This window comes from Thamnophis sirtalis, unplaced genomic scaffold, assembly GCF_051295495.1.
Source record: "Thamnophis sirtalis isolate CommonGarterSnake01/CBP01778 unplaced genomic scaffold, rThaSir2_p1.2 scaffold_1, whole genome shotgun sequence".
NCBI lineage: Eukaryota > Metazoa > Chordata > Lepidosauria > Squamata > Natricidae > Thamnophis > Thamnophis sirtalis.
In genome coordinates this window covers 82,460,318-82,475,042 of record NW_028261381.1, presented here as the reverse complement: position 1 = coordinate 82,475,042, position 14,725 = coordinate 82,460,318, and the positions used below count along the sequence as shown (strand labels likewise).

Genomic DNA, 14,725 nt, shown 5'->3' with positions numbered 1-14,725 from the left:
CTGTCCACATGACCATGGAGACGTCTTCGGCTTTGAAACGGAGATGAGCACAGTCCCCTAGAGTCAGGAATAACTAGCACCTTTACCTTTACCATAACACCGTAAAGTTACAAGGAGATGCCCATCTTTTAGCTCAATGGTTCTCCCAAAAAGTGTAATCTGGGTACCCATAGTTTCCCCCAAGACCTTTTCAGGGGCATTCACAAACTGATTTTTTTTTTTAGTTTTCATTTAGTTTCATTTAGGTTTTTTTTTAGTTTTAATTTAATTTGGTAAATACAGTCGATATATAACTCATATAAACAAAAGTTATTTGGGCTCCTCAATCAATTTTAAGAGTATAAAGAGGTCTCTGTTAGGTCTCTGTTCTAGATAGTCCCATGATCTAAGTGTTAAAGCACAGCAGGGAAATCTAAAAAGCAGAAGGAGAGGACGGATCCAAGGTTAGCAGGTCTCTATCTGCCTCTTTTCACTTGAGATGAAACTGCTACAAAGCTCTGTCTCCAGCTGTGGTCCACTAATTCCCCAAAGAGAGTCATAGAGTACATGACTGATGGTTACTCCATTTTTGCATCTACTCTGAAATAGTGGTGTCCGTAAGATATGGGCAAAAAAGTCAGGATGCTAGCTACAAAAGTGCAATTGGAGCTCCGTATACATGCAGTTCACATAAAAACCAAGCAGAGGTTGGGCCCAGAGGTGCATTTTCAAAGGCAACTGGACTTCTTTTTTCTTCAAAATATTTCACTTATCATCCAAGATGTTTCTTCGGTTCTTGGATGAGAAGCAAAATGTTTACAAGGAAAAAAACCCAAGAAAGTCCCGTTTGAAAACCATCTTTGGGACAACCATAACAGTGGTGGGATTCAAATAATTTAACAACCAGTTCTCTGCCCTAATGACCAGCTGGGTAGGTGGGGCTCGGTGGTCATGTGACTGGGTGGGCGTGGCCAACTCAATGTCACTCACGTCAATGGGTGCTTCGCCTAACTGTTACAATGTAATAAGGGTTAACCGAAGAGGCAGTTTCTGTAAGCATGGCGACAAAGATTAGGTTAGAAACAATACCAGAATGTTTCCTCCCAGCCTTCCTTACAGGATTAGCCCAGTAAAGTAGAAAAAAACAAAATGAGATATGTTCCAACAACTGGTTCTCCGAACTGCTTAGAAAGTTAACAACCAGTTCTCCCGAATAGGTGCGAACTGGCTGGATCCCACCACTGAACCATAACCTGGGTGATTGAGAATCTCCACAGACAAGCAGAGCCTTGGTTGCACTGCCATGGCCGCCACCTTCTTTTCTGACTCTCTGCCTGCAGGCAGCCTGATTCTGACAGTCTATTAGAATTCTGTGGAAAGAACACTTCTATTAAATGGAGTTCCAGTCAAATAATCATAGCCATTGGTAGAGCTAAGTTTGTTTTCAGTCTAAGTCCATTGTGCATACCAAATTCATTAATCTTTTCTGCTCTCTTTACTCATTAATGGGTTTTTTAAAACATGAAAAATCATTATGCATGCTTTTAAATGCCTATTTTAACCCATTTTTTCCTCCCACTTCATTTCTAGTATTCATGTTACTAAAATATCTTGGCCAGAATGTGCAGATGTATGATTTATTTATTTATTTTAATCCAAGAGCTTCATCATGGACATTTGGAGCACAAAATTTAATTTTATCTCATCTTCTAAGATAAATAATCATGGTTTGGATAATCCCAGGAGAAAGCTAACCATCAAATTCTATTGAAAGGTGCCTTCCCGAGTTTTCCTCCTTTTAGTAGCCCTACTATATCCTAGAAATTCTCCCATATTTCCAGGATGGCTTTTCTTCAGTTGCAATGGCTTACAGGCAGTGGTGGGATTCAAATAATTTAATAATCGGTCATTATCAGCCCTTTATATAATTTAACAACCGATCATTATCTGCCCTAATGACCAGCTGGGTAGGTGGGGCTTGGTGGTCATGTGACTGGGTGGGTGTGGCCAACTCAATGTCACTCACGTCAATGGGCGCTTCACCTTAGCTGTTACAATGTAATAAGGGTTAGCCAGATAGGCAGTTTCTGTAAGCAGGGCAATAAAGATTAAGCTAAAAACAACACCAGAATGTTTCCTTCCTGCCTTTCTTACAGGATTAGCCCTGTAAAGTGGAAAAAAACAAAATGAGATTTCTTCCAAAAAAACGGTTCTCTGAAATGCTTAAAAAGTTAACAACCGGTTCTCCCGAATAGGTGCGAACCGGCTGAATCCCACCACTGCTTACAGGAGAATGAAAAAAGGAGGCAAAAATTTCTTCCATGAACTCCCATTAGATAGCACGACTGAAGATCCAAGTCACGCTAAGCTATAATGTGGTTGCTTTGTCTGAGCTCAGCCAGTTTGGATTAAAAACCATGATGCATGGCTTAGCCACCCATTGTGGTTAAAATATAATGTGGTTGAATGCACCATGTGAACTCAGACTCTGCGAGGAAAAGGCACTTACGGTCCTTAATTTATTATCCATAAAGATGGAGGGATCAAGAATAATTAACAAAGAATGCAATCCACTTGTTCCAGAGGAATTATTCTATCTAGCTTAGTTAATAAACATTTAGCTGATCAGAATTGTTCCTGGGGCAGAGGGGCACAAAGAAGTAAAAAGTCCACTAGCTGACAGCTCCAGTTCTCTTTGCATCTTGTTGCTGCTTCCTTAAATACCAGGAACTCTACCATTTATGGCTTTCTCTGAAAAGAGGCATTGAATTTGGTAGTGCAAGAACAACAGTCAAATGTTCATATGTGAAAAGCTGGAAGGCTGTGTTCAAACCAAGATTAGCTGACTCTGACTAGCTTGGAGCTCCGTTTGTTACAAACAAGGGGGAAAAAGTAACATGATTGCAGCTGGACAGGGCTTAAATCTTACACAAACACTCAAAGCTGTTTAATGCTGTCTCTCTCTCCCCTCCTCCAAAGCCCCTGGAAGGAGGCAGGTGAATCCAGGATCAAATACATTTTCATGTTTCATAAGATGAACTGTTTAAATAGTTAAGTGAACATCTGTCCAAATTTCTCATTTCCATTTAGAAAAGCCGCTAATTCACAGGGTGACGAAAAATGCCTGCTTAACAATGCAGATGGTGCTGTCTGGGGTCTCTTTATTTTGTTTAATCTAGATTGAGCTCCACACAACTGTGATGCTAATGAATAATGGATTTTTTTTTTAATGTTCACACACGGAGTGGCACTGCAGTCTGAACAAATCTGGGATTAGCTTGCTTCTAATTTTCCCATTTGGATATAGGGCAGCAGTTTTTAATGGTAATCTAACTGACATGGATGCGCTAAAGATCAAAAGGGTAACATTTTGATTTTGAACATGAAACTTTTCATCAAGTTTGCCAGGAAATAGAGGGATGACGCGTTGGCAAACTTTTTAAAAACCTTTTAAGATTTGTCCCTCAACAATCTCTTATAGAGCAGGAAAGCTACATACATGAAAAAAGTACAAATCTTGCAGCTGACAAGATAAATGCCATGTGTGCTTTTTTCTTTTGTTCCCATAGTAGTCTATCAATAATGTAATTTATACCATACAAAAATGTTCCATTTTAAGATAAAGGCGTGAACTACACTTAAATGATAGAAGAAAAGAGGAGATTTTTATAAGCGTGCGCTTAATCAAGACCCAAACATTAAGGTCATCTTAATAATAATGTTGCACCATCTGTGTTAATAAAAATACAAGGGAGATATTCACTGACTCATAATTGGAAGGTAAACAATTTTGGGTCAAACTGTTTGTACAAGTGAGATCAGCTCACTCAAAATGTTCTAGGTTTTGTTTTTCGTGATTTAGAGTGATATTTGGAGATGTGATATTTTCCTCCAAATATAAATAGTCCCTGGGTAGAGGGAGATAAGTAAAACCAAGTTTGACTTTTCTCATACAATCTGACAGGTGGTAGCACTTGGCTGACCTTGAAACCAGGATTGCATCTCATTATTTGGAGGGAAGGTCACCAAACAAATCCCAGGGCTATAAGCTAGATCACTGGTGTCAAAACTCGACCGTGTCATGTAACATATCACAACGTATCATGACATTTTTTGCCTTTGCAGAACCGGGGTGGGCGTGGCCTGTGCATGATGCATCTGGCTCACGGGCTACCAGTTTGACACCCCTAAGCTAGATAGAAAGTTTAAAAAATATCAGTCAACAAAAATGTTTTTCTCCAAATTTCATGGTAAATCTTATAATTACTTTATCAAGAAAGCCTAATGAAAATGGATCAGTGGAAAGAATCTGATGTAGATTTTCAGTCTTGTATAGAGGAGTTAATGGTACATTGCTTTTAAGGTCCTCTGAAATACAATCTAAGCTTCCAAGGATCCATCTCACAGATTTTTCTATTCAAATATCATGCTTTCAGAGCTTTCATCAGTTCCCCAATCATAAATGGGGAGTAGGACTACTAAGGCATCTCACCTAGTACAGGTAGTCCTCAACTTACAACAGTTCATCTAATGATGGTTGAAAATTACAACCACACTGAAAAACATGACTAATTTTCACACTAACAATCACTGCAGCATCCCCATGGTCATGTGATCGAAATGTGAATGTTTGGGAACTGGTTCATACTTATGACAGATGTATCTTGGGGTCATATGATCACTTTTTGAGGCCTTCTGAGAAGCAGAGTCAATGGGGAAGCCAGGAACCATGTTACTACGGTAATTTATCAAGTGCAGCGATTCGCTTAACAACCGGCAGGAAAGATGGTAAAATGGAGCAAAACTCATTTGACAACTGTCTCACTTAGCAACATAAATTTTGGGCTCAATTGTGATCATAAATTGAGGACTCTCTGTAGTTGAAAGTAGTTGGAAGAGCAAAGGCAGTTTAAAAAAAAGCAGGTTTGTTTTGCAAGATTAAACTGAATACTAGTAGCTCTAGACTTAATTTTATACCCACATTCCTAAAATAATATTTATATGCTCCATTTTGACACTTGACAAAAATGCTCAAGCCTTTATTTAATTATGATTGGAGAGAAAAATCAATCTGGGAGTTGATAAAACTAAGAACTTCAAGACAAACTAACTTCAAAGTTGGGGAGACTAATGTTTTAGGGAAGTGCTTGTGCAGGTTGCGGAGACAGAATGGGACAACTTGGTGTGGCCAAACTCATCCCAGTCAAGTCAGCATGGCCAATTCCCCAAGACCAACTCACTGCAGGACAACTCAGTGCCGGACAATTCAACAATTCACTTAAAATATTTAAAATTAATTTAAAAAATTAAATTTTGTGATTCACATTTTATCTTGTCCCTCCTTTTGCATTCTTTCTTTAATGATTTTCTTCCACCATTACTTCAATATTAGTGTAACTCTTGTCCTGCAATGAATTGGCCATGATAAGTTATCCCACAATGAGCAAGCCATGGCAAGTTGACTGCGCCGAGTTGGCCATGGTGAAGTTGGCCACGCCATACAGATGAGAAAATACGGTATGAAATGGCACTTGCATGCTTTGCACATAGTTTCCCGTGTCAGGAAAATATAGTTTGGGACACACCTCACCCACCATGCTTCTAAGGGCATGTAAAACAATTTCAACTAACATACACCAACCAAGGTTTCTGTCAGAATTAGGTCTCAATTGATGATTTCAGCAGGACAATCTGGTCTGGACTTGGAAGATAAGTAGGATCAGGCCTGGTTAGTACTTGGATGAAAACAATTAGAATCTCAGGGCTCTAGGCTAGACTTGGAGGCCCTGGAAGAAGGACATAGAAACCATTTATATTTGATGGGAAAGAAAATAAGATGGATATCCTTGATGTCACCAGGATTTAATTCAAAGGACCCTTTAGGTCTTTAGATCTAATTCTCTTTCAGTCCAAGACTACTTCTATTACTGAATACTTTGATATTCAGTCTAGAGTCAGTGATATTTAATTGATGCAGGTGAAGAGACTTCTTTTCCAGTTTAGTGGGTTTAAGATCACAGCCTTAAGATCCCTCTGTTTGTTTTCACAATCGGTTGCATTCATTTTCACAAGGGCAGAAAGAAATGTCAAGTATTTCAGAGACACCTTGCCAATCAGAAGGTAGCAACTTAAGTGTGCCTGGCAAACAATTTGACATTTTTAGAAGTTCTTAAAAATATCCGGGTTTACAAAAGGGGTCAGATAAGCATCAAGTCAAAAGCAAAGGCACTACAAAAGAGGAAATAGAACACAATGATAAAAAGGTTGGGTGGGAGATCTGTATACCTTCTTCACATTTTTGTGGGTTAATTCTTCTCACCAAAGAATAGATTCTCCCTCTACTTGGTGACTTCCTATCCAGTCTTAAAATTTGTTCCAGAGGTCAGAAATGGCAGACCTGAGAAACGAAAGGAAAAATCCTATATCATGGCTTGAGGTCTGAGATTATATCATATTTGTGATCTTATTTAAATTACTATAATTTAGATCAGTGATGGCTAAGCTTTTTGGTGCCAAAGCGTGCACACAACATTCCAAAATGTAATGCGAGCACCCCCTGCACATGCACCCACACATGCATGTTTCTCCTTCCCCCCCCCCCATGTGCATGTGCCCCACACCCTCATGCCCCGTTTTGGCTCCCAAGTTGGTACAGGAAGCTTTCCAGGTCCAAAATGGGACACAGGGTACATGCACAACCCCCTTTGCCCCATTTTGGCTTCTAGGTTGGCCAAAGCCAAAGTGGGGCAACCCCCTTTGCCCCATTTTGGCTTCCAGGTCCAAAATGGGGTGGGGGTCTTGCATGGTGCCCCCGCACCTCTTTTTGGCTTCCAGGTTGGTGCAGGAGGTCTTCCAAGCCCAAAACAGTGTATGTGTGTGTGCCTGTGCACAAAACCCCAAAATGCAATGTGAGCCCCCCTGCATATGCACCCTGCCTCCCCGCCCATGTGCACGCATGTTCCCCGCATGTGCCCTCTTGAAGACCAGCTGACCAGTGGGAGGTGCATGCACATATGTGGTGGAGCTGGGCTGGGGTGACGGCTGGCATGCCCGCAGAGAGGGCTCTGCATGCCTCCTGTGGCATCTGTGCCATAGATTCTCCATCACGGATTTAGATAGTCCAATATATCTCTCTCTCTAATGCAGAAGACTATGTCCATTCAAAGGCAGCTTCAAGATCTCACTTCTCTTTTCTAGAGCGCTTTTTGTTTCTAAACATGATTTAAACTGGGCAGCATTTCTGATAAAGTGTGGTAGATTCTTTTTTAAAAATAAAAGGTGCATGGCATGAAAATTCTACTTGCTGCCAGCTAACTTTGTTTGCTGGGTACTTTGAATGAACGGCTTAGTATAATCCTGTCACAGGGTAATTATTCCAGTCTTTACTGCATCATCAAATTGTGTTTAGAATAACTCTGACTCCATACCTTGCTTTTAAAGTAACAGCAAGATCTCAAAAAGGTTGAAGTTGTAATGGATGGAGAAGTAAGAGATTACATGTGTGGGACCCACAGTAGCAAACTATTGCTTTTACACACTTGTGAAAATAATACATTGCTTTATACTGGATTAGATCTAAGTTAGTTATACTTAGATCCTATTGATATACCACGAAAGGAAAACATAAAATCTGATTCACTGCACTAGAAACTAAATTTAAATAATTACCTTGGCCCCAATCTGTCCATTATCTTTTCAGTAAAGCAATGTGTCATATGAATGTACCATATTGTTGATGTAAAACTTAAAATTAATCCTACTACGTGGCCAATATTGGCTCTCTTGATTGACGGCTGCAGAAATTTTAATGGATCTAATTATTTATGCTTCTTTTAACTGGAGATAAGGAATGTCTGCATGCACCCCATTAGGATGTAGTAGAGCAGAGGTTTTCAAACTTTGTAAGGCTCTGCAATGAAAATTTAAACAAAAAACCATTGGTATAAGATCATTGTTAGAATGATCAAGAGGAAAAGCTATCATGAGTGAAAATCATCTGCATCTGAATGAAGTTTTCTTCATTCCTTGTGGAACCCACCACGATCTTATGGAACCCTAGTGTCTGTGGAACACAGTTTAAACAATTGTGCCGCTTATCAGTAGATACTTACCTCTTTATCCAGATTGCTTGTGATACCTGTGGCGCTTTCTGTTGAATTAGAAATGTTACAGTGAACTTCAAGGATTTCTGGGAGGTCCTGAAAGAACAAACCATAGTTTGAATGTCATGCAATACGAGATAGTATAATCAAAATAGTTTGAGGGAGGCATTGTCTTTACCAGTTATCACCAAAGTCATGTGGAATACAATGATGCAAAGGTGAATCTCTGGAGGATAACAAAGAATAGAAAGTAGATTTTTCCTTTGCATTAATTTTTACTAAATGGCAGTTCCAAATTGGAAGTCATAATATTTTAATATTTGCAGACTGGATTATTAATTATCAATTAAATAATTGAGCCTTGTTATTGTGAACATAGTTACATGGAGTCAGCACAAACAGATTTCTCCAACATATGTTGAGTCATTGAGTAGCTTTTGGGGTTTTCTTTTTCAAAATATTTCCTGATTGTAATACAGCCATGCTCTGGTAAGTCTTTAATTAGATGAGAGAATGTGTGGTTTATTAGCATTTTTTAAAGAAAAGGATGCATTTCCAGGTTAATATTGTGTTACTGAAACAGGAATCAATTTGAATATAATTGTTCATAACAGTTCTTCCACATAGGATTGTCCTAAAATCTACTACTTCATTGGAAATTATTTAATAACTCTTTGTAAATATCAGATATAATTTCTATTTTAATTCATTGAAGTACACCTATCCATTTTGATTTGTTGAGGTACACAGCATATTTATAAAAATGATGTTGAGACACTAGAAAAAGTGCAGAGAAGAGCAACCAGGATGATTAGGGGATTGGAGACTAAAATATACGAACATTACAGGAACTGGGCTAGTCTAGTGAAGAGAAGGACCAGGGGAGACATGATAGCAGTGTTCCAATATTTCATGGGCTGCTACAGAGAGGAATGGGTCAAACTATTTTCCAAGGCACCTGAAGGCCAGACAAGGAATAATGGATGGAAACTGATCAAGGAGAGATTCAACGTAGAAATAAGGAGAAATTTTCTGACAATGAGAACAATGAACCAATGGAACAGCTTGCCTTCGGAAGTTGTGGGAGCTTTATCACTGGAGGCTTTCAGGAAGAAATTGGACTGCCATTTGTTGGAAATGGTGTAGGGTCTCCTGGGCACGGGGTTGGACTAGATGACCTACAAGGTCCCTTCCAACTCTGCTAATCTAATCTAATCAACATGTATGGAAAGTGATTGGAAGGAGTCATACATATATCCCAAAATGAACCTTGCATATTTTCTCCAGAGAGCTAACTAATCAGTAGAAAATGAAGGAGTAGCAAATTAGAAAACAGAGGGGCAGCTAGAATCCTTTAAAAATGTACTGCTAAGACACTGTTAATTTGAGTTGAAAAGATGGTATTGTTTTTGATGGAAGCATTGTGAGCCTCAAAATAGCACTTTGTCTGCATGTGGAATGGATTTCTTCATTAGACAGTCAATTAGCTGGCAGCTCCAAAACTTCAAAGGACTCAGAAGTTCTCTCCCCGTGCAGGATCAGCCCCCCATTCCCACATGCTGGCTGGTCAGAGAAATGGGGATGGCAACTTCTCTTGATTGGTGCAATACAGTATTTGATACTACTAATTATACTTAATTAGTCCTTCCACCATTTAATTAAACTGGCTTCTAACGATTGTGCTTCCTTGGCAGGCTCTTTGGGACCACTGGGAATTGTGCTGCCTGCAGTAAGCTGATCCCTGCCTTTGAGATGGTGATGAGGGCCCGAGATAACGTTTACCATTTGGACTGCTTTGCCTGCCAGCTTTGCAACCAGAGGTGAGAACATGGGGGGGCTTACATGGATTGGTGTTTTTTTTTTTTAAAAAAAATGCAAGTTATTTTCACTTCTGTGAAACAGTAAAGTCTGTTTCACCGTTTGATCTCCATCACCTTCTCCCGGACTCTCAGATTGCTACTGCTGGGCAAAATGATTTTACCTGCTAATTGAATGCTGGAGCCTTTTCCCTGCAGCTTCTCTGACTCATGTGTGGAATTGCTGGTAGGCCGGATTGTTGAAGGGACTCCCCTCCCACCACTATCCCCAAAATTGGGGCTGCCGTGAAATAGGCCAGCAGGTGGTGTTAAGTAGAGCCAAGGCAACTGAATGAGCAGCTTCAAAGCCAAGCTTCTTGTTGATCCACTGAACATCCATGGATAGAAAGATCATTGGCACAAATACTTTTAAAATCAAAGTTCCTTAAGTCACACAACTGGGCAGGCACAGACGTGAGATCAAGATGAAGCAAAGGAAATGCCCTTTTCTAAATAAGGTCTGACAAAGCCTCAAAAAGGAACTTTCATCATCAACCTGCTGGCTGCCTCCAGTAATGTCTGCTCACTGCATAACTTTCAGCAGAACATATAATATGGGTTTAAAAGGCAGATAATATCGCCAAAATGAAGTAGATAGAATGATAAGGTTCTATCGCCATAATATTGGTGCTGGTGTCTCACAGATTTTCATGTATCTGTTTGGTTTCTCTGTTTTGCACAGATACTAGCAGTAGAAATCTAATGTTTAGATTGAAAAATAGTGATATTTTGACTTTTGTACCTCTTATATCTATAAAAACACTGCATCTAAATATAAAGGGTAGGAATCATAGAACCTTACGTGTCAAACAACAGTATGTTCACATCCAGTTGCCAGAACCCAACCCATATCAAAATCCTTTGCTCAGCCTTCAGACTCAAAAATTCAGAAGTATTGCTGTTAATATTCATATAGAAAATGTACATGCCCATACTTAAACAAGTAACTCTGGGCTGGCCAAGCATGTGGATGAAAATCATAAGGCAATATAAATCTATAAATAAATCAATAACCAAGGTTTTTCACAAAACCATCTCACAGAGCAGAAATCACACACCAGGCTCCACTAATACCCTGCTCTTCAGCCAGGGTCTTAAGGACTTCTGGAAGGTCAGCAGAGCCAAACAGTCATCACCAAGGAGGCTGTTCCGTAGATAGGTGCTATGAGAGAAGAGGCATATCTCTGGATCCTGCTAAGTGGCATTGTTATGGAGAGACCCACAACATGCCCACTGTGTCAGATTTGATGGAATGGGCAGACACTGTTGAAGAGAGGTGATCCCTGTGTTATGCAGTCCTTTAAAGATGACAACAAGCACCTTGAATTGCACCTGGCTGAAACCCAACCTCAAATCCATATAGAATCTCAATGTAGAGTTAAAGATGAGCAAAGTCATCTCCTCTCAAAAGAAGTATTCACCATCATCTGGATCCAGCTACCGGTACTTCCCAGGAGTTCCTAACTTCCTAACTAACCAAGAGGGACATTTGAAATATAAATAACAATAATCAAAGCCCTAGGGACTTCCTTAGAACTGATAGAATCAAAATTTCCCCAGAAAATTTAACAAGATCACGCCCCAGCCACAACCCAAGCAAATTTGTTCCACAAATTCCTTAAATATTACTTACAACAACAATTCTGCAGAGGCTGGCCTCCCTTGCCCAGAAGAGATCAAGTCACCCAAAATGTGGTTCCCCAGCCAACTATCTGTGAAGGCAATAAGAAGAGAAAAATAAGTATATTTCAGCAGGTTTATCAATGCAAGGCAATCCCTAATAAAGGATCTTAAACCTGACTACACATTGAGATTGAAATTATGTTTCACCTTTTTTTTCCCAGTTTGGTTAGAATTTCCTGGTACTCAGAATCTAAAGAGGAGGAAAATATTATTTCTGTAGATGTGAGTTTTCAAGCATGACTGTTGGCCTTTAAAGGTCATGCCAGGGGCCACAGTCCAAAAGAATGTTTGGAAACAGGACCAAACCAAACCTAATTTGTATAAATGCATAGAGGATTGAGGGCCAGATTAAGACTGCAATCTTATATTCAATCATCTACGACAGTGATGGCTAACCTTTTCCAGACCGAATGCCCAAAACACACTTGTGTGCCCAAACCCCCAAAATGCAATGCAGTGTGGCCCCTGCGCATGTGCACCACTCCCAATGCATATGCACCACGTGCCATGGACCATGCACATGCGCACACAGCTCCCCACACATGCCTCACAAATGCATGGCAGAGACCCATAGGCCAGCTGGCTGTCAGGAGGTGCTCACGCATGAATGCGCGGCAGAGCTGAACTGGGGCGACGGCTTGCGTGCCCACAGTGAGGGCGCTACATGCTGCCTCTGGTACATGTGCCATAAGTTCGCCATCACGGATCTAGGAGGATATTCCATTCAGTATCTCTATAGAGAAATGCAGAATTATACCATCAGAATAGCAGCCCTCTTCTGGAAGGTTTAACACAATGTGGGAAGAAAAAGAAGTCCTCTCTATGTTTCTTCATCTTCACGTATACATAAAATCAAAAATGACTTTTGCGTCTTTGATTGGCAAATAGAGTTGAAAACAATACTAATTCGGGGCATGGTTTTCTTAATTTCCAAACATTTCATTAAGAAAAATATAGTTGAGTTTCCAAGCAATTGAAAAAAGAAATACAAAAAGTACCAACTCTTGAGTTTCTTGCTTCATGCTTATTGTAAAACCACTCCCTAAGGGCCTTCCTTATAGTAGAGTTCAAAACTCCAGATAACAACTAGATGGCAGCAAAGGGAGATTTTTGTCCTCATTCAGAGATGTTTAGGATTTTGACACTTCAGATAATATATCCCTAATTATAATTTTCAAGCCAATTTGGAGGATTTTTTAAAAAAAAAATCAGACATTTCTTTCCTGGGTAGAGGCAGTTGTGATTGATGGATCTGAATATATGGACACAGAAATGGAAAGTTGGGAACTATTTATGCAGTAAGGAAAGTTGTTGGGTGAAGCAGGCCTATTTCAAAGGAAGGAGTTGTACATTTCAGACTGAACACAGGACAATCCTCTCTTGGAATGTGTATTTTATTGAAAGGACTACACAGTCCAACTCTCAGGAACCTTGGAATTGTCTCTCAACACTTAACACTTGGACAACAGATTATAGGAGATCAAGTGGTCACCTGGGCATGTACTTTCCATCTATGGGGAGGAGCTATTAATTGTGTTAATTAAATTTGAATATACATTGCACATGCAGATTTCCTGGAACTCTGCATTGCTTTACGCCATATTTTCCCTTTTTCATTGATGCATTTCCAATTTTTCTGCAACTCGAGGATAATTTAAGAGCAAAAAAAAAAAAGAGAATAGGAGAGCAGTTTTTAAACTGAGCTCTGTGGAAAAGCCAGCAAGAACGACTTGATTAATATTCTGGCATTTTTGTGAATATTTGCTTTCAAAGAGAAATTGGGGCACTTGGCATACTGTTGGCCATTCAGCCAAAATGTTTGAAGAAGTATTGGAATGGAAAATAAAATCATAGACTGGCTAAATTCCCATCCAGATTACAGCAAATTGATAAAATGTAGAGATAGGCCATCTTTCTGGAACAAAGCAGAAGGGAGATGACCTCAGAGTTAATCCTAAAGGATGACAACAACCCGCTTTATGCATTTTTCATCTGGAACCCTCAACTTGTGAGCCTTTTGTGACCTGCCAGTGGCCAGTGGAGCTGGCAGCAGATTCGGATAGTGAGGAGGTTGGGGAGGAACATGGGCCAATCCTGGAGTCTGGGGAAGGCTCTGATGAGGGCTCTGTGTCAGTGGCAGAGAGAGGGGCAGAGCCGTATTCCAGTTATCAGCTGCCTTCAGAGTCAGACATCAGGGAGGCAGACGAACGGCTGAAGCCTTTTTCCCAGTGTGCGCATGCACAGAGTTGTCAGACAAAGGGAACAGCTGAAGAACAAGGGTCGACTTGGGAGTAAGGCCACATGTGGACAATGAATGGCCCCTCCCAGATGAAATAAAAGAGGAGTGAAAGGGGAAGGGAGTTTGCAGGAGGCAATTAGTTTGCTTAATTGGTTCATGACTCTCTCAGATTCCTTGCCACGTTTTGCAGATATCAGCCTGTCAGCTCTTTAAGTCAGATAAGGTCTGTGACTGTAAATCCTCCCTCGAAAGACTTTGTTGAATGTGAATGAGCAGAATTCACAGTAAATTAATAAAAGTCATTTTTGTTGGGACAAGAAGTTTGCTTCAGGCTGTTGGGAAGCCTAGGTCAGAACAGAGCCCTCTGGATTGTCCCACCCCCTCTCATCAATAACATTTAAGAAGATAATGCTGTTAGATCCTCCTGTACATTAAATGCCAGAGCCAGCCACGACAAACTGTTCATACAAAGGATGCCTTCCGTAGGAGGTCAGACCCAGGACTAGCCAAATTCTAGCTTGTATAGAAGCCAAATACTCTAGATATTAATGAGTTCCTGTAGCATTTGACATATGTGAGCCTTCCAAATAAGGAACATCTATAGGGACATCTGCAGGGGAGAGTAAAGACTGTGAAGATGGAGATTGCAAAAAAATAATAATTGAAGTTCTGTCCTTTTGTACAGGTGTGAGCATTGCAAGCCCTTTCAAAAGGGCAGGGCTTCGATTATGCAGACACATCCACTATCTTGACTTTTTTTATCCTTCCCCATCTCAATCTCCTGGAGAAACAACTGAACACTAAAGAATTATAATATAAAATTAGAAAAGGCAAATTATACATGTGGGATAGGCAGAACAAGAAAG

The 14,725-nt window shown here is 40.1% G+C and overlaps 1 protein-coding gene across 7 annotated transcripts in view; it reads left to right on the top strand.

Annotated features, from left to right (window-relative positions):
* The window catches only part of LMO1 (LIM domain only 1), a 132,716-nt gene that overhangs the window by 106,257 nt on the left and 11,734 nt on the right, over positions 1-14,725 (top strand). For all 7 annotated transcript variants that reach the window (XM_087717626.1, XM_087717601.1, XM_087717622.1 and 4 more), the window contains one exon: positions 9,776-9,901. In XM_087717626.1, coding sequence (XP_087573752.1) covers positions 9,776-9,901 — 126 coding nt within the window. The remainder of the gene's footprint in view (positions 1-9,775; positions 9,902-14,725) is intronic.